This window comes from Cheilinus undulatus, linkage group 24, assembly GCF_018320785.1.
Source record: "Cheilinus undulatus linkage group 24, ASM1832078v1, whole genome shotgun sequence".
In the NCBI taxonomy this organism is placed as follows: domain Eukaryota; kingdom Metazoa; phylum Chordata; class Actinopteri; order Labriformes; family Labridae; genus Cheilinus; species Cheilinus undulatus.
The window spans coordinates 21,760,598-21,780,925 of NC_054888.1; the positions used below are offsets into that span (position 1 = coordinate 21,760,598).

At 40.9% G+C, this 20,328-nt stretch overlaps 1 protein-coding gene across 1 annotated transcript; it reads right to left on the bottom strand.

Annotated features, from left to right (window-relative positions):
• Nucleotides 1–9,038: 9,038 nt before the first annotated feature.
• adamts1 (ADAM metallopeptidase with thrombospondin type 1 motif, 1) lies at nucleotides 9,039–16,790 on the bottom strand. The gene is made up of 8 exons (XM_041781912.1): nucleotides 15,500–16,790; nucleotides 12,798–13,138; nucleotides 12,581–12,713; nucleotides 12,039–12,496; nucleotides 11,746–11,932; nucleotides 11,376–11,554; nucleotides 10,951–11,126; nucleotides 9,039–10,852 (listed from the first exon to the last, which is right to left on the bottom strand). Exons 1-8 carry the CDS (start codon nucleotides 16,095–16,097, stop codon nucleotides 10,111–10,113), a joined length of 2,814 nt encoding a protein of 937 aa, XP_041637846.1. The 5' UTR covers nucleotides 16,098–16,790; the 3' UTR covers nucleotides 9,039–10,110.
• Nucleotides 16,791–20,328: the final 3,538 nt, after the last annotated feature.

Genomic DNA, 20,328 nt, shown 5'->3' on the forward strand with positions numbered 1-20,328 from the left:
TAAAAGGGACAAAAAAGGGATAAGCAGCAAATATGGGTCAAGAAAGAAAACAGTTACAAAAATGGTTGTTAAAAACGGCAGCCTGAGTAGTAAAAAGGGTTAAAAGTTGCTAAAAAAATTCTAAAAGTAGAAAATGTGGATTTAATGTGGAAGCAAATTGGGTGGTAAACTGATGAAAAGCAGTTAAAAAGTAATAAACATGGGTTAAAAGTGGTTAAAGAGTGGCAAAAATTGGAAAGTAGCCAAAAAAGTTAAAAGAGGCAATAAAGGAATAAGCACCAAATATATGTTAAGAAAGGAAAAAAAACGTGGAAAAATCGGCGGTTAAAAGGGTGAAAAGTGGTTAAAAAGTGACAAAAAAATGTGTTATAAGTGGCATCAATTGGTAAGAATGTGCAGCTCAAGCAGTGAGAAGGGTTAAATGTTGCAAAAGTGGTTTTAAAAATTGGTTTATGTGAAAACAAATTTGGTAAAATAAGGTAAACCAGTGATGAAAAGGGGTTAAAAAGTGGCATGAATGAAAAATAAGAACATCAGAACCCAATAATAGCATCCCCTGAGTTATGCTTTTCAAAAACCTTTTCTCTGAGTTGCTTGGAGTGTTCTTTTGTCTTCATGGTGTAATGGTAGCCAGGAATACTGTTTAACCAGTGACGGGACCGTACAGACACAGTCTTTGTACTAATCAGCTGAGCTTTTTGTCGTCATTTTCCTGCTTTATTTACTAAATTACACTTAGAAATAAATGATGGTGTAAATATGTTTTATTAAGTGTCATAATGTGTGTTTAGTACGTAGTAAATGCAGAAGATGAGTTTATATGTATTATGTGTTGCTGGTACCTTTATTCTGAAGAACAAAGTACTTCCTCTAAGGTCTTCTTGCTGTTAACTTGCCACAGTCAGAACTTCCATATGTGCTTATGCTTTCCCTCTCTGCAGCAGGTTATCAGTCCTCCTCCTTCACATGGAGCCACAGCATCACGACCTTACAGAGATGAAAGAGGAAGCGGCGTGTTCTGTCCTGAGGCGGGTTCATCGTGCTGCTGCACACCGCTGTGGGAACAGAGTCAGGGTATTCTCAGACACCAGAACAACACACACGGCTCTCTTTCTGTCAGCTCTGAATCTGAAACACCAACTAATCCCCGGGGCCACTAACTCTGACAGCGTGTTAGCGAGAAAGTTTAACCTTGGCCGTAAAGACAAGTGTGCTGGGGAAAATGGTGAATCACTCTCACTGATATCCACCAAAGAGTGTTTCTATAAAAACAGAACATTTGTGCCCAGATTTCCCTCCTTCTGATGGCTCAGTTAGTGCAGAGATGAGGGTGGAGCTGGTCTGATCCTGTCTGTATTTCATCATCAGTCCTCCACAGGCTCACCAGTCTCACCTGAACACTCTGTACACGTCACACACAGGTAAACACACAGCTTCATTCACCTTCAGCAGCCCTAGAGAAGGAATGATGATGACTGACTCCAACACTTAAATAATAAACCACAAATAAAAAAATCAGATTATTGTTTTTAAAAAATCTTAAAATGAAATTATGAGAAAGAAAGTCATAATTATGACACAGAATTTAAGATTTGTATTAAATAAACTGATTTTAAAAGGTGAAAATTATGAGGAAGGGTATAAATTACTAGATGTAATTATGAGGTAAAAAATCAGAGTTATAAGAAAAAAGTCAAAAATATGAGTTAAAAAGGTGAAATTGTGACAAAAAGCCCAAACTATGAGATAGGAAGTGAGAATTATAAGCTAAAAAGCTGGAATTTCATCAAGATAATGAGATGGAAAGTAAAAATCATCAGATAAAATTTCCAAATTCTGAAATTAAAGTAAAAATTATGAGAAAGACGAAAAAAGAGCTAGAAAGTAGAAATTATTAGATAAGAGGTCATAATTAAAGTATTATAAAAAAAATATAGATAATATAGATGAAATTTTAAAATTTAAGTCCAAATTATGAGATAAAAAGATAATTTAAGGGTCAAGAGGTCAAAATTATGAGACAGAAAATAATGAAAGATAAAGTAGGAATTAGGAGATAAGAGGCCAGAATAACAAGATTTAAAAAATAATGGATAAAAAATTGAAACGTTGACATAAAGTTGAGATTATAGGACAGAAAGTACAAAAATTATGAAATAAAAGTGAAACTTATTGGATTTGATTTTGAAATTAAATTATGAAATAGAAATATAAGGGGGGATATGAGGTCAGAAATATGAGATTAGAAATAGAAAGAGAAAGAGAAAGTACAATTTGTGTGATAGAAGATAGTGAGAAACTATGAGATAAGAGGCCAGATTTTTGAGATAAAAATGTATATTAGCTTATAACTGATGTTTTGAGATAAATTCAAAATTATGAGTCAGAAAGTAAAAAAAAAACATGAGATCAGAGGCCAGACTTATGAGATAAAAGATTTAAATTGTGAGATTAATGGTTGAAATTATAAGAAAAAATCAAAATGATTAATAGAAAGTCAAAATTATGAGAGAAAGTAGAAAAAATTATGATATAAAAGATTTATATTATGAGATAATTAGTTGAAATTTTGAGGTGAAGAGCAAAACTATGACACAAAATGACTAAATTATAAGCAACAAACTGAAATTTTGAGATGAAATTCAAATAATTAGAAAGTAGAAAATAGAAAGTCTAATCCTGATTATGAGATAAAAAGTGAAAATTATTATATCAGAGTCCAAATTATGAGACAACGAGAAGAAATTATGGCATCAGAGGTCAGAAATATGAGGAAGAAAGTAGAAATTGAAGGATAAAGTTGAAATGAGAGGACAGAAAAATGAAAAATATATATCAGGTTAGAATTTGAGATAAAGTCAAAATGATGAGCTAGAAAAGAATTTAAGAGATAAGAGGTCAGAATTATGGAGATAAAAAGTGAAAATTATGAGATCAAAAGTTAATATTTTGAGATAAAGTCAAAATAATGAGATAAGAGTGCAGAATTATAAACTACAAACTGAAATTTTGAGATAAAATCCAAAATGAGACAAGAGTAAAAAAAAAAAAAAGAGATCAGAGTTTTATATTGTCGTATTAAAAGTTGAAATTTTGAGATAAAGTCGAATTATGAGATAAGACAGAAAGTCAAAAAATATGAGATAGAAAATACAAATTAAGAGATAAGAAATCCTAATTATGAGATAAAATTCAAATTTATCAAATAAAGGTGAAATCTATGATATTAAAGTACAAATTATGAGACAGAAGGATGAAATGATGGGATTAGAGGTCAGCAATAGGAGAAAAAAGTAAAAATTAGGAGATTAAAAGTTAATATTTTGAGATAAAGTTAGAATTATGAGATAAGAGTGCAGGATTATTAACCTAATGTTTTGTGATAAAATCAAAATCATGAGATATAAGTCAAAATTATGAAATAAGAAGTCAGAATTCTGAGATAGGAATTACAGGTGAAGAATGGAAATTATGAGACAAAAATGAGAAATGATGAGAAAGTAGACCTACTGTTGAGATAAATCCAAATGATAACATTTTATCTCATAATTACTTCTTTCACAACTCTGACTGAATTTCTCATTTGTATCACTGTCAGTCTCATAATTTGGACTTTAGATTTTATTTTTTAACAGTATAATTACCTTCCTATCATATTTTTTGTTTCTAAGTGGTGGAATTGTTCTTCTGATGCTGGGACTCATGGCGCTGATGGTACTATGTCTCCTCGTATTTACAGGATGGATCATCTGTGTGAAAGACAGGTGGTGAAAAGTGGCAAAAAATAACCAAAAATGGTAAAAATAGGTTAAAGTGGCAAAAGCAGGCATATTAAGTGATAAAAGGGGATTAAAAAAGTGGCTGAAATGTTGTTAAAGTAGCAAAATTAGACGGAAATTTGCTGCTATGGGAGGAAAAATTGATATAAATTGGCAAAAAAGGGGTAGCTGAGGCAGAAATGGGTTAAACTGGCAAAAATGGGCATACTAAATTGTGAAATGTGGTGTAAAAAGCTGTAAAGAGGGGTTAATAGTTGCAATAAGGTGTCAACTCAGCCAACAATAGGTAGAAAGTGTCAAGATTTGGTTTAGAAGTGGCAAAAACAGGCGGAAAAAAGTGGTAGAAAGGAATTAAAACTGACGAAAAATGGGGCTAAAGTGGCAAAAATGTGTTACAGTTGGCAAAATTGGTGGGAAAAAAGTCATCACAGTGGGTTGAAATCTGGTATAAAGTGGCAATAGTGTAAAGTAAAAACCATTCCTAGTTTTTTTAAGGCATCTGGAGACTCCCTGTCAGCGTCTCACAACCCCAAATGGGGCCCCGACCCCAAGGTTTAGAACCACTGGACTAAAGGATGTTTATATAAAGAGAGACATGAGCCAGGTGACATGTGGTCTACACATGATCTATGTGACACTGATGAGATTTAATGTCATGAGTTAAGATTGAAAATGCACAGATCAAACATGGAGGATGCTTCAGCATGCTAAGTACCACATTAGTCAGCTAGTCTCCTTTTAGCTGAGAGGACTACAGAGGGACTGTGTGATTTAGAGCTGAGATATTACCTGTGTTGACAGTAGATGTAGGGGCAGACCACCAACGGCCCGCTGTCCTCCCTCTGCTGCTTGTGCTAACCTGCAGAGACCAAACCAGAGCCATAAAGGTGATCATTAAAGAGCTTAATTATAGCTCTGGAGAGGCTCCATGCAGGCTGTGAACACTAGAACCATAAAAGGAGAGCATAAAAACAATACAGCGCCTCGGTTTGAACAATCTGATTTAAGCGTACACATTAAGGTCTGGATTTTGTTTTAATTTGACGGGATGTTATCCTGAAAACTTCCTCTGTGAAGCTGTAAAAGTGGATTAAATTATCCGTCATTTAAACGAACTCTTTATGGGAAACCAGGGTGGCAAAAGGAGGCAGATAATTTAGTTCTGGGAAATGCCACCCACATGGAGCAGCGATGATTCATAACGCCTTCCAGATGTTTCTTTTGAGCTGCGATGATGTGAGCGAGACATGAACAAATAAGCAGGTAAGAAGGAGGGAGGGGCCGTTCAGAGTGGCCAAATCAATGCCGACATTTTGGCTGTTTTTCTTCGTCCGGCGTGGGATCAGAGAAGGTCATTTCCTCGCCTACAGCGAGGATTCTGGTTACACATTATGCAAATTACAGAGATGGCCCATCTTGTTCTCAAGCAGCCATAATTACAGGATAATGATTTCCTTTGTGCTGCAGGGGGAGCCGACAAGGCGGGACATCATCTTCCTCAGGGCCAAACAGGAAACGCCACACATGAAGGGAGCAGATCTGCTGCACTGAAGGTTCTCAAGAGCACGGCGGGATCCAGAATTCTCAAATGGAAGAAGTCTGGCGCAACCAGGAGCTGGTCGCCACACGAAAGCTGCTTGGAGTCTGATGAAACCAAGATTGAACTGCTGCCCAACACCATCCCAGCAATGACGCATGGAGATAGCAGCATCATGCTGTGGGGGAGTTTCTCAGCAGCAGGGACTGGGAGGCTGATAGATCCTCAATGAAAACCTGCTCCTCGGGATCTCAGACTGAGCCAGATTCACCTTCCAACATGACAGGGACCTTAAGCTTTCAGCCAAGACAACACAGGAGCGGTTTAGGGACCTGAAAACGGCCGTCCACCGTTCCCATCCAACCTGACTGAGCTTGAGAGGATTTGCAAAGAAGAATGGCAGAAAATCCCCCAATCCAGGTGTGCAAAGCTTGATGCATCAAGGCTGTAAGGCTGAGTAAAGTGTTGTATCCATCCCCTGACTTCTACTTTTCAACAACATTTTCTCTGAGTTGCTTGGAGTGTTCTTTTGTCTTCATGGTGTAATGGTAGCCATGAATACTGATTAACCTGTGACTGGGCCTTCCAGACACAGGTGTCTTTATACTACACTCACTAACTGTGAGACTACTAGCACCAATTAGCTGTTGAATTTGGCCAGTTACTTCACTAGTGGGAAATAAAGGCAGATAAGGGGTTAAAAGAGGTGGGGAATACGTCTGAAAAAAGAGATAAACAACAGAGGAAAAGGATGCAAATGAATCATTTTGCATCTATATTTCAAAGACTGAGATTTACCTCACTCATGCTCCATGCTTGACTTCCTGGAAAAGTGGGCGTGGTTCATCTGGAGTCCATTATGGATGATGTGAGCGTCCTGATTGGCTTAAAGACATCCAATCAACTTTGGGTCAACCTGCAAGAGACAGAAGCTCCCTTGTAGCTTTAAAAATTCAATACTTAAATTTTCTACATGTGTAAACCAGGGGATCTTAACCTTTTCAGCACACGACCCCCCAAAATGAAGGTGCCAGGGACCGTGGAGCCCCACTGGGCCTGAAGGTGGTTGAACACAGCCATGAACATTCAAGAATAGTCATGTGGAGACAAGGCTGTCCATAAGAAGGGATAAAGAGGAAGGTTTCTGGGACCCAGCCAAACTGGGGGCCCATGAGGTCAGCAAAACTATGGTCCATTTTCAAGTTAAGCTATTAAAACCATATTTTATATTTGACCTAAATAATAACCATTCTTATCAAAGAAACAAATATCTCTATCTATTCATTTGTATAGTAAATAGTCTTCTTAAAATGACATTTTTTTGGTTAAAAACATATGTGATATGGGTGAAAAGTTGCTTAAATTAGTTAACAATGGAAAAAATGATGAAAAAAGATGTTGAAATTGTATTTTTAAAGAACATAAATGGGTTAAAAGTGACAAAAAATAACCAAAAATTGAATAAATTGACAAAAATGGCATTAAATACTGGTAAAAGGGGATTAAGAAATGGCTTAAATGGCTTTAAAGTGCAAAAAATTGGGGAAAATGAGGTGGACTGGGATGAAAAAGTGGCATGGACTGGCAAAAATGGGATAACTGTGGTTTAACTGGGCAATAAGGGGTGACAAAAATTGGTTAATAGTGGCAATAATGAGGCAACAATAGGCAGAAAGTGGCAAGAACTGATTTTCAAGTGACAAAAACAGGCACAAAATGGTGGAAAGGGTATAAAAATTGACACAAACGGGTTTTTAAGTGGCAAAAATGTGCTAAAATTGGCACAATTGCTGTTGAAAAGTGATGAAAAGGGTTAAAATTTAGTAAATTTGTTGTTAAGTGGCAACAGTGTGATTTAATAAATATTCTTAGTTTTTTTAAGGCACCTGGTGACCCCCTCTCAGTGTCTCGCCACCCCCATTGGGGTCCCGACCCCAAGGTTGAGAACCACTGGTATAGACTATGAGGACATTTCTGCTGGAATACCTCCATCTAGTGGACAAAACTTGAATTATAAAAAGAGTTTATCCACAGATCTTTCTACACTTCTCTCGGCTGATTAAGTTGCAGCAGGTTGATCAGGACATAAGGTGGAATAGCATAAAGAAGAAAAGACAGACAGACAGGCTTCAACTATATCCTGTAAATGTCTACTAATATGAGAAGCCTCCAGCTGAAAAGTCTGGTCCAAAGTCTGCAAACATGACTGAGTTTACATTTTGGCATGCATGCTGAAATGTCTCCATCTAGTGGACAAACCATGGATTATAAAGAAGCATGTCTTCAGCTTTTATTTTCTAAACCTCCCTGTACTTGATCAGGCTGTTGAACAACACTGCTGCAAATAAATGGACAGTTATGTTGAAACATGAAGACTGAGAGGATTTTCCCACCACAACAGTGGTGGGACCCCACCATCAGGGGGTCTCTGGGCTGCCTGTGATTGTACCAAAAGGAGGCGGAGCAAACTAAATCTTCCAGGAACGTTCTCAGGTGGATTTTTTTTTTTTTTTAACAAATCCATTTCAGTCAGCCAAGATTTAAATGTGGCATGCATCTGTTAGAGCGTCACCTGAGTGCAGTGAATGTGCCTCAGAGATTGTAGTATAAAGGCACCAGTGTCTGGAAGGTCCAGTCACAGGTTAATCAGTATTCATGGCTACGATTACACCATGAAGACAAAAGGACGCCCCAAGCAACTCAGAGAAAAGGTTATTGAAAAGTATAAGTCAGGGGATGGATACAAAAAAATTGCAAGGCACTCAACATTCTCGGGACTTGAGTCAATCAAGAAATGGAAGGAAGATGGCACATGAGTAAATCTGCCTAGATCAGACCGTCCTCACAGACTGAGGCCGCCAAGACACGCATGACTACTCTGAAGGAGTTCCAAGATTCAGCAGCTGAGATGGGAGAGACTCTGCAGACAACAACGGTTGGCTGAGCCAAAGCGTCATGGGCGAGTGGCAAAGAGAAAGCCACTGATGAAGAAAACTCATGACTAGAGTTCACCAAAAGGCATGTGGGAGACTCCATGATGAGACAAAAATGGAGCTCCCCACTGTGAGTCACGGTAGTGGCAGCATCATGCTGTGGAGGTGCTTCTCAGCAGTGGGCCCTGGAAGGCTTGTAAAGGTAGAGGTAAAATGTATGTCGCAAAATCCTGGAGAACATTCTTATTCAGTCTGCAAGAGACCTACAGCTTGGGAGAAGATTTGTTTGCCAGCAAGACAATGACCCGATGCATACACGGAAACCTGCAAAGGAATGGTTTAAAGACAACAAGGTGAATGTTCTGGAGCGGCCGAGTCAAAGCCCAGACCTCAATCCAGTAGAGATTTTTTTTTTGCTGGACTTGGAAGAGCTGTTCACCCCCAATCCCCATGCAATCTGCAATTTTGCAAAGAAGAATGGAGTAAAAGTCATATAATGCTGACTCGACAATGTAGACATTTTGTATTTGAACTTTATAAGACTCTTCAAGAAAGTTTATGACCTTAAATTAGAAAATCTGATCCAAGATCTGTCAGGGTCTGCAGGAACCGTCATTTTTTGGCGGACACCTGGACCCAAATCTAAGCCCCTGAAAACCCCCCGAATGTCTCCATATCAAGCAAATTATGGTTAGGTCGATGCCTCGGGCATAATAAAACAATGAATTTGTTGATAACTGTGTGGTAAAATCAGAGACAAACAGAAACCACTCTTGAGACATGATCTGCACAAGTCAATGTGAATCTTTATTCATGAACCTAGAACCATATATATATATTTATATATATAAAACACTGTATAAATACTCTATATATACTACTCCCTTCTGTGATCTCAATAACAAATAAAAATAATATTAAAAAAGCCACATGATTATATTTAACAGGCTGTACAAAAATAAATAATGTTTGGATATTCTGTACAAAAAGGAAGAGACATGATAGAAAAAAACAAGATGCCTTCTCAGAAGGCAGAGAGACTTACTTATGAAGTATTAGCAGGAGACAAGTCCCTCTTTAGTTCTCCACACTCACTCATGAACACAAACACTCGCTCGTCTTTGGTCTTTGAAGAGTTCCCTCATTAAACGCTGTGTAGATGAGGGCAAGATATGGCTAAAGGCAAAGTACTGAGGCATTTAGAGACAACTGGGTGTTACGATGTGCCGCTGGTAAAGACAAAAAAATGAAGTGCTACAGGTTTGTGATAAATAAACAAAACTGGCAGTTTGAACATAAACACTATTTGCTATCTTATAATCCATACCTGATGGGCTGAGCATGTACAATATGAGCTCTTCTCTTTCATTTATATACTCTGATATAACCTCCCCCACATGTCTGTCCAGCCCAGCTTGGACAAACATCATAAACATGCATTAAAATTTACACACTCACTCTCAAACTCACGCACACAAGCATTGGCACAGTAAGCAGCATGCTCCTTAAAAATCAGGAATGTCCATGCTTTCTTCCTCTTAACAGGAGGTAAAATGTGCCACTACTGCACTGAGGCAAGACAGGCTAGAATCAGTCTCTGTTGCTGGCGCCAGTTGGACCAAAATGGATGGAGATTATGGGTAAAAAGGCGCCTTAAGAGTCATTTTGGACCCATTGGGACGTCCATGAACCAGAGGAAACTTGTAGCACGCTGGTTCTGGATGTAAACATTCATCAGCCTCTCGGGGTTGTTGTTCAGAAAACCAAGGCAGTGAAGATCAGAGTTTTTATCCGGTGTCTTTCTGAAAGCTGGAGGGTAGGGTTAGGGAAAGGTTAGGATAGGGTTAGGGTTAAGCAGTCCTTAACAGGCACCCTGATTGCACAGTTCAAGCAAGGGTCGTGGCCGGTCTTTGGAGTCACAGCTGTCATGAGTTAACGTGCGCCCATCGTGCCCGATGCAGCGCAGTTGGCGTTTGCGGAAGCCTCGTCCACAGGTCTTTGAGCATGCTGACCACTCTCCAAGAAGCCATGAGGGGCAGGGCTGAGGCGCGCAGGATCTCGACGCCAGTGGCCTCAGCTCTTCTGGACAATCTCTTGAGGGACGACCCTGGGGATCCAAACACACCACCTCTCTCTGCTGCGTGCCACCTCCACAAGTCTGCGAGCACGGACCCCACTCCCTTAGGGTCCACTCAGCTCCCCCGACCTCTCGGATGGCATTGATGGACTGGCGACGGCCTCCGTTGCTGTTAGGGTTTGAAGCGGAATTCTTGGGTCGAGGTGCGAAGTAGCTGTACTTCACTCTGGGTCTTGGAGCTTCTCCAACCGACAGCACTTGGATGGTGAGGGGCTCAGGGAGTGGGGCGAAGCTGCGAAGGCGCTCCAGTGTGGCAGAAGAGCCGCTGTATCGCAACAGTGACCCTTGCAAGGCAATGTCAGTCTCCATGGTATTGAGCTTGTAATCTCCATTCAGCAGGTAGGTTCCATCCTGGCGACGCACAGCCAAGTAGCTGTTATCATGGCGGCCATTACCTGGGGCCCGCTGCTTGACATCTACATGAGTGGCACCAGCAGGGATTACAACAACGTCTTGGTAACCAGGCCTGAAAAAGAGACACAAATAGGTCAGATACGATGACAAAAACTTTAATTATTCATGCCATGTCTCAGGCTTGTAAGACTTTTTTTTTTTTTTTTTTACCTTGCACGCTCAAGAGATCCAGACACTTTCTTGCACGTAGAACCGTCTCCACCACATATGCCGCACTTATCAAAGCGCCTGTTGGATCCAATAACACGATCACATCCAGCCTTGACGCACTGGCCTTGGACACAGACTGAAGTGGAGTCTGGACTGCAGGGTGTACCGTCAGCCACCTTGGGGCAGCAAAGAAACACAAATGAAGCTTAAGAGTTTCACTGAAGTGTTGCATAAGAGTCTGAGTCAAAAGGATAGAAAGTAAAAGTCTCTTCCTCAACAAGAGAGTGGCCTAAGGGCTGGGAGAAATTACAATGGCTGATCCTTCAACCTGCAGGTCTGCACAAGCAGCAGGCCTGTTATAAGATAAACTAAGACTCAGAGAATGTTGTAACACCATTCTAAAACTAGCATGTAGAAAATCTCACCTTGGATTTGAGGACAAAGAAGTATCCAGTCCCCTTGGCGCGGCACACCAGCTTGCAGCGGTCTTTGGGTGAAACTCCGGCATACTTGGGCACCCACTCAACACCCTCGCCTGAACCCAGTGACACTTGGGCTGACATGTCGTTGTGGGCCAGGCACTGCTCCTCGCGGAATGACAAGCCTGGGAAAGAGGCAGAAAGAGGTCAGATTTAATGCTTGCTCAGCATGACCTCCATGCAAACTTTCACAACAAAGACACCACATCAAGACTTCAAGCTAATCAACAATTCAAATCTTGAGAACAACTTCCAAGAAAGTATTCAGAACATTACTCAAATTTGATCCCAGATTAGTTATTCAAAGATCTCGTACCATTGGTATCAGGGCAGGCTTCTGTGTTGCAGGAGCGGTACTGGATCCTCTTGCCCTCACAGTACTTGCCTCCATTCTTGGGCAAAGGGTTATCACAAGAGCGGAAGGAGTACTGGACTCCTCCACCGCAGGTGCGAGAGCAATCACCCCACGGACCCCACAAGCCCCAACCACCGTTAACAGGAGTCTGAAAGCAGAAAGGACACGAGTTAGAACTGGTTCATCAACCAGGCAAAACACTGAATTTTATGACTTTGAGAGTGTTTTATTTTTGTAATGGGTTTGATTCCAACCTGGTGTTTGGCGGCTTGGCTCTTCGTAAGACACTGTCCAGCCAGGCAGAAACTGTCATGCCCACACGGCGTTCCATCAGCCCAGGGGAAGTTCTTGGTCTGGCACACCAACAAACCATTTGACGTCGTCACAGTGCACCACAGAGCTGCACATGTGGTACTCAAATCCGGGCAATGCTGGGAATCTTCGCCAAAGGTGAGTCGACACTGATGATCGGCGTCATAGACCGTCCCAGGAAGGGGCTGTGGAAGCGTTTGAGGCTTGACTGGTTTGTCCAAAAGGCACTGACCGTGGCCGTTATCCAGGAAGGTAGTGACCATGAGGGCGGAACAAGGGGACCAAGGCTGCTGCTGGTCCAGGTTGGATAAGGTGGACGCCATCATGTGGGAGCCCCAGTGGGCACCGTTGACGCCAGAGCACAGCTGGGCGTCATCATGGGGCATGTTGAAGACATGACCTGAAGATGTACATTGAAAAAGTCAGTGATGCTTAAGCATTCCTAGAGTGATTTTACACAAAACAGAGATTTTGTTTGACTTACCAAGTTCATGGGCAACAGTAAATGCTGCTTGAAGACCATCGTCTTCAATAATGGAGCAGCTCCTGTCTGGGTCGCATACCGTGCCAACATCAGCCATGCCAAGAGTGTCACAAGAGTGGGCGCCACAAAGATCCTAAACATAAAATCAAAGCAAAATTAATGCCTGAACACATTTTTCAATCAGTCTTTAAAAAAAAACCCATTCTGTCCAACATACCGTTCTGGTGAAGAGCACAGCGGTGTCATAATGCTCAGGATGACGATCGCTGGCTGGGTTGTGCTGACGCTGCCACTGGCAGAAGTTGCGAAGGGTCATGGCAGCGTTGGACGACACCTGAGGGCCTCGCTCCTCTTCGTACACCACTAATAGCTTCACTACCGCTAGGCTGATAGAGTTGTGGATGCTGGGGTGGCGGTAAAGGCGGGATGCAACTGCCATGATGGTGAGAAGGTAGGGTTTGAGCCCGGCGCCGTGGAACTCGGCCATGGACTGGTCAGCGACAAGCATGATCTCGAGGTAGCGAGGGGTGGAGACAAAACGTCTGGCTCTGTGATGGGCTGGAGGAAAGAAGGAAGATGGAAAGGTTGGTGGAAAGGTGGTTTCAGCCTTGAGCAAAGGTATGCAAGTGTCTGGGGCCTGGAACTCCAAGAAACCAGTTGTAGATGTACTTCAAATGTCAATAAGGTGCCAAAAATGAATAAAATTGCATTATAATAGTCCCTTAGGAGGACTTCTGACCTGAACAGCAAAGTCCAAGCCCCTAAATGTCTTCATATCAGCTAGGTAGACCCCTTTGGACATATAGAAACAATAAATTCATGATTGCCTAGTTGTAAAATGGCACGCAATAAATTAAAAGTGATGATTCACAGCAGAAGCACCAATACTACTGCCTGAAACAAGATGCTTAGGTAAATGATGAAGGGCCACCCCTGGTCCTGATGTTACGCCAATGATCTTTTCTGACTTCTTTCATCAATTTCCCTTTTTTGGAACTTTTTCCACACTGGAAAGCTCAGCCTGTGCTCTAAATAGACACATCGGCTCGTATTTTAGGCTCCGGATGTGCCTGGAGGAGCCTGGCCGTGACTCAGCGTCACACCACCGACGGCTCCTCCTCCGCGGGGTCCACATTCCTACAGTGACCTTCCCCGGTGGAAAAATTCAGAAAGAAAGGGGAGAGGAGAGGAGAAAATCCTTTCTAGGGAAAAATTTCTGCCGGCGCGAGTTGTACCAGGAGGCGAGTGTACACGTCTCAGTACTGCCGGGCTCTGGCTGGCCCCAACCCTGCCGCTCCCCTCCCCTTCCTCCATCACTCCTCCTCCTCCTCTTTTCCCCTTAGAGAAGGCTCTCCCCTCCTCTACTTCCCCCCTCAACGTGCTGTCAAATAGTGATGGGAAATTCAGGTCTTTTTAGGGATCGGATCATTTGGCTCAACTCCTTTTGGGGCTTTTTTGGGACCATTTTTTACTAGATTTTATTTTATTTTTTTACATCAGATTAGCCAGTTTTGATCCATGATTGATATGTGTAGACGTATTTTACTTACATTTTGCCTTTTGAATTTATCCAAAACTCATAAAATTACTCTGCAAAATGCCTCGTTTCCAAAAACATTGCTACTTGCTGGCTGGACTTTTTGGCTCTTCTGGTGTAACACATTAACATTATAAATTATTGTTATCAAAAAAAACTCCTCTCCATAAGCTGTTTTTACTCAATAATCCACTATTTCCATTTCATGGACGAATTTTACATAATATGGGAGAAAAGCGGCTTAAAAGTGTCCTTCATGGCACTTAAAGTGCAAATCAAGATGGCCCCTTTCAGACGCTTTTCTCCCATATTATACAAAATTCACCCATGAAACAAAAATTGTGGTTAACAGTTTAGTAAATACGCCTCATGAAATATCTTTTTCATAGACAAGACCTGAAAAATAAGTAAGCATAAGAGGTGGCTGGAGCTTTGCAGTGTGCCTGCACGCATAGAGTGGCAAAACCTTAACAAAGGCTAGGGCGTCAGGTATGGGCGGATGGAGAACCACATTATGGGGACACATGCAGCCGATTGCGGAGAGTAATTATGGTTGATAAGAAGTCAGAGGCAAAAAAGATGAATGCGGTACAGCAACAGAGCGGCAGCTTCTACAAGCTTTCCTATGCAGCATCATTGCGGCTAAAACAGACCTTTGCAACTATAGAAATGAAGAGTTTTGAAAACTGGTGGACGTATTTGAGGCACTAAAAACATAAATCTCATAAGAGGAGTTGTTTTTTAATAAATGTGGACATTTCAGTGCAAAAATTCTACGTATAATACCACAAATGTAAGGGGGTAAATAGGGGTGTGATAAAAAAAGGGGGGGGGGGTAAAAGAAGGATAAATGGTGGGATATAAAGGGGTGAAGTGGTAAACAAGTCGGGAACTAAGGGAGAAAATTATCGACTCGCATCTGTCACATAAAAGAGTCGGCTCAAAGAACCAGCTCGTCCATGAACGGCACATCCCTAGCTGAGCCTACTGTGCATGCTGTGCTGCCTGGCACCTTTTCAACTCCAGCTGACAGCAGCTTAACTGCAGCTTCTGACTTAAAAACTACAGTCTTGTTCAGTAACATCTTCCCAGATTCACCCAAAACCACTTTAAGAGCAAATTAATCTAATTTTCATTCATACTGCAACTTTAAATGTTGCTCAATTTTGTACAAAATTAGCAAAAGCGCGTAAAATTATCGCCTGCGATCTTAGAAGACAACATGCTCGCTAGCTTGGATGTTTTAAAGCTAAAACGCTAGCTAAGATTGAAATAGTCTCGTTTTTAGTTTCTATTGCAGCCTTAAATGGTGCTAAATTTCCTCATTCTGACAGCTGAAGTTTGCAAAGTGTCGTAAAAGTGTTTTTTTTCTGCAGCCTCACCTGTGTGCTCTGCGTTAACGGCTCCACTCCAAGCCTCTTTCTCCAGATTCTTTGGCACCCTCTCCTCGTCCTCGTTGACCCCGCACTTGGAGCTGCCCTCCTCGGCCTGAGCAGCTCGACCCCTCCGCCGGATGACGTGCAGATCCTCGTCAGAGCCCTGGAAGTCGGTGGAGTTTAAGGGCTGAATGAAAAACTCTTCCCCCTCGTAGTAGAATCCTCCTCTGAGTCCGTGGCACAGGTTGAGCGCAGCGGCGGAGTGCTCCTCTCCGTTCACCGTGCCGGAGAAGAAGCAGCTCGGCTCGGCTCCGCTCCTCGGCTCCTGCGTGGGTTCTGACTCGGGACTGCCCACCAAGCTGAAGACAAAACCAGGAGCCAGGAAGGTCTGGTCTGGCTCGAGCTGCAAGAAGAGCTCCTTTCCAAATACGTCCAGGCGATACTCCCTCATCTCCGCCTCCTTCTGCTTCTCCTCTGGGGAGACAGTCCTCCATGGATCGGATCGGGCTGAGGGGTCGAGTCTGACGGGTACCACGGTGCTCTCTTCCCATGCGCCGACGCACAGAGCGGCAATGAAACCAATGGAAACGCGTAAAAGCAACATGATAAAGCTCTAAAAATCCAGCTGCTGGAGGGATAATAAAGTCTCAATAATCCTTTTAAAGGTTTTCCACTACACGCTACAAAAGTTCCACAAAATTACGCACAAAATGGGATCAAATCCAGTGCAAAACTCGATCAAAGTTATGTGCAGACTGACTTGTTGCAGATAAAAGTCCGTTCATTTAATAAAAATAAACTCTGGATCACTGCAGTAAAATCCAACAGCTCTCCGTCTCTCCAAAACTCAGCAGATGTCTCAGTTTCTTTGCGTTCGGGGGCAGATCTTTGCCTCTGCCGGCCCGTTTTAGTCTCTTCTCTGCTCTTGCCTTGCAGTCAGAAGTGAGCCGGTCCCTCCTTTATATCCCCTAGCCCCGGGACCACCCCTTTCCTGAGGGCCCTTTGATGTGAGAGGGGCCAAATCCCGTGCGCAACGACAACGCACCAGCAACCTGGATGGTTGCCATAATAATCAATCATTGTGGAGGGAAGGGGGAGTGTTTTCTTCTTCAAACTGTGATTATGACTCATAAGATGTACACAGGCACTCACAAACCACAAGTTTCATCACTTTATGTGGATTTTTTTCTGTTCACTGAAATTTAATCCTTATATTTATCAGGAGCTGTGAAACATTGGAGATACAAGTGGCCAAAACAAATCCAAAAAGCTTTGAATCCAAGTTTAAGGGCTGATTTTTTTAACGTTTCCCTCAAAATCAGGATTATTCTGACAGAAATCTATAAAAGAGTGCTGGAGAGAGAAAAATAAATGTTGTTTTTTCCATTATGCACTTTTAGAAAAGTTAAAATGAGGAAAAAGTCAAGATGTGGAGCAAAAAAGTCAAACAAAGGAGAATAATGTGGATATAATGGGGATTTAAATAGAGTTAAGATTTGGGGAAAATGTTGAAATATAAAAGTTTAAACAGAATTTAGTCAAAATGTTGAGGAAAACTCGACAAGTAAGAAAAAACTTGCAATATCCAGACAAAGGCTGGAGTCGTGGAGCCAAGTAGAAAAGTTGGGTTGCAGTAAATGTTTAAATGTTGTGGAAAAATGTTGAAATGTCAAAGAAAAACAGTCAAAATTCTGATGAAAAACATCAGAATAGGGAAATGTCAAAAGGCCAAGGAAAATTGTCTGATGAGGAAAATATACAAAATGTTGAGGAAAAATCTCAACAAGTAAAGAGGAAACTTGCAATATCCAGGGAAAAGTTGCAATGCCATCGAGCAAAGCAGAAAAGTTGAGGAAAAAGCAGTTTAGTTGACATAAAATGTTGAAATGTTGAGGAGAAAAAGTGAATATGTTGATGAAAAATGCTGAAATGTTTATGAAAAATACTGAAGTGTTGAGGAGAAAAGTTGTTTGGTAGACAAAAAATGTTGAGGAAAAATATTGAAAAGTGTGGAGAAAAGATAAAATGTTGATGAAAAATGTTGAGACATTGATGAAAAACGTTGAAATGTTGAGGAGAAAAGTTAAAATGTTGATGAAAAATGTTGAAATGTTGATGAAAAATGTTGAAATGTTGAGGAGAAAAGTTAAAATGTTGATGAAAAATGTTGAAATGTTGATGAAAAATGTTGAAATGTTGATGAAAAATGTTGAAATAGATGAAATGATAGTCAAAATGATGATAAAAAAACGAGAAAGGGGAAATGTTAAAATGTTGAGGAAAAAGTCCATATGTCAAGAAACATTGTTAGAATTGAGGATAATAGACAAAATGTCGAAGAAAATTAAGAATTTTACAATATCGAGGCAAAAGTTGCAATGCCATGGAGTAAAGTAGAAATGTTGAGAAAAATTTGTTAAGTTAAAACCTATTGAAATGTTGAGGAAAAATGTGGAAATGTCAAAGAATAATAGTGAAAATGTTGAGGAAAATGTCAATTTCGAGGAAAATGGAAAGATGTTGCGAAAAAATGTCAAAATGCCAATCAGGTAGCTGAAAATATTGAGGAAAATCTTGAAATGTTGATGAAAAATTTCAAATAATGACAAAAGTTGCACTTTTGAGGAAAAGATATGCTGAGGAAAAATCAAGCGTTTTAGGATGTTACAATGTTGTGGAAAATGTCAAATGTTAACGAAAAGCTTATAATGGTGTGTAGGTTTTAAATGTTGAGGAAAAATGCCCCCAAAATGGCTGAAATCAAGTGAAAATATTGTAATAAAATACAGAGGTTGACTTTTTCATCAACATTTCAACGCTTCTGGAGAAGTTTGTGACTTTTTACTTGTAGATTGTTTTCTCAGCATTCAAACTTTTTCCCTGAATTTCATCCAGAGAAAAAAAAAAGATCTTTTCCCTTTTGTTTTCATGCTGGACCCTAAACCCCCTCCGTATAAATCAGAGCGACAGGCAGCGGTGCATTATGGGGATCAGCGTTGTAGCATTAGTGCAACAGGAGCTGCTTGATGGCAGCAGGTCGTGCATGGTAACCGTGATCGTCCTGGCCAAAAGCTCCAGGAGCTGTGCTCGCCTCCCCCCACTGTGCCAAGCCGGCTGTGGTGCGCCGTGGCCGGGTTGTGCTGCTCAGCTCCCCGGGGAGAGGGAGCAGAGAGGGGCCGCTGAGGTCTTAAGGTGGAGCGGCTCCTCCAGCCGGCTGCTGTGAGAGCAAAGTGGAGGAGAGGAGGGCCCCTGCCGTCCGGCTGCTCCCCCCGCCCGCCCTTCTCCAAAACACAGGAGGAGTTAATAATGAAAAAATCACTGGCAGAGAGAAATCACCAATCAGATCAAAAAAGGAGCTCCTACTTCAACCAGAAAGAAGTTAACTCACGTTAAAGTTCAGATTTTTAAGAGAAGATTGATATTTGAATCAGAAATGACAGCGGAATATCGTAAATAAATGATAAAATCATTAAAAGTCATAAAATAACCGTAAAAAAATAACAATAAATAGTGGCTGCGTCATTGAAGAGGTAAATGGTCACTTCAGCACCACTTTCTGACGTCATTTTCAGTTCACTATCAAAGTTTTCCTCATTAAAACAAACATTACTCATGACTGTCAAAGGGAAAACTACAAAGTCCACCTTAAGAGCAACAGGTCAGAAAAAATAAAAAGATGTAGTATCATCATTTCCCAGAAGAGGGCAGCCACACGTTGAGGAAAGTTACCAGACATTTTACATTGTAGTGCGCCGTCTGTCCTGCAGGTGGCGCCTGAGCATTACATTAGGAAACACGTCAGAGTGCAGGGAGGGAGTTACTGACCACAAGGGGGCAGACATGCTACATTTATGAGGGTGTAGATCCAGGGTCAGAAGGTCAGAGTGAAGAAACAGGCCAGAGGGAAGAGAAATATCAGGATTTACCGTTTTATTTACATCGACACGGAGAGATGAAGAGCATTTGGAGGGAAATTCTGGCCATGCAAACTCAAAAGTGGTGAAGATGTGCTTTGATATGCTGAAGTATGTGTCATTTCCTGAATGTTTGAGGTGTTTTAGGGAGTCAAACAGGATTTTCTCAAGGGAAAAAAGGAATAGAAAAAGCAATATGATTTGGCTTTTTAAAAACAAAAACACAAAAAAGCATTTTTTTATGTCAACACATTTCTACAAAGAAATATCAATGAAATAAAAATATGTAATGTAAAATAAGTGACTGCATAAATATTTATCCTCTTCAAGTCAGGATTTAGTAGACTCAGCTTTGGCTGCAATCACAGCTCTGAGTCTGTGTGGATCGGTCTCAATCAGGCTCAAACATCTGGACTCTGATATTTTACTCTTTTCTCCTTTGCAAAACTGCTCAAGCTCCGTCTTTAAACCATATTTGGGCAGCTTTCGCTGTATGCGTCAGGTCATTGACTCCAAGGAACTTTAGTGCCTTAGACATGTTTATTTTTTTTATATAAATACAGACAAAATCTTAAGGAAAATGTCAAAATAGGGATGAAAAAAAGTTGTAATATTGAGGGAAAAGTTGAAATGTTGATGAAAAAAATATCCAAATTATGAGGAAAAAGTCAATTTTTAGACAAGGGTTAAAATATTGAGGAGAAAGGTTAATATGTTGAAGAAAGTGAAAAATGACGAGGAAAAATAGTTAAATTGTGAAAAATAAGTTTAAGTCAATAGAAAAAAATCTAAATATTGAGCACATATTTATTGATAAACTTTTTCCTTAATTTTCCAAAATTTTTGCTAAATTTTTTTACTTTTTCCCCAACATTTTAACATTTTGGCTTTTTAATCAACTTTACAATTTTTTTACTCAAC

Coding starts and splice junctions, on each gene's coding strand:
- adamts1 (XM_041781912.1), bottom strand. CDS start 16,097: ATGTTGCTTTTACGCGTTTCCATTGGTTTCATTGCCGCTCTGTGCGTC. Junction 12,497..12,580: donor TACTGTTGCCCATGAACTTG/GTAAGTCAAACA, acceptor GTACATCTTCAG/GTCATGTCTTCAACATGCCC. Junction 11,555..11,745: donor AGCCTGCCCTGATACCAATG/GTACGAGATCTT, acceptor CCTCTTTCCCAG/GCTTGTCATTCCGCGAGGAG.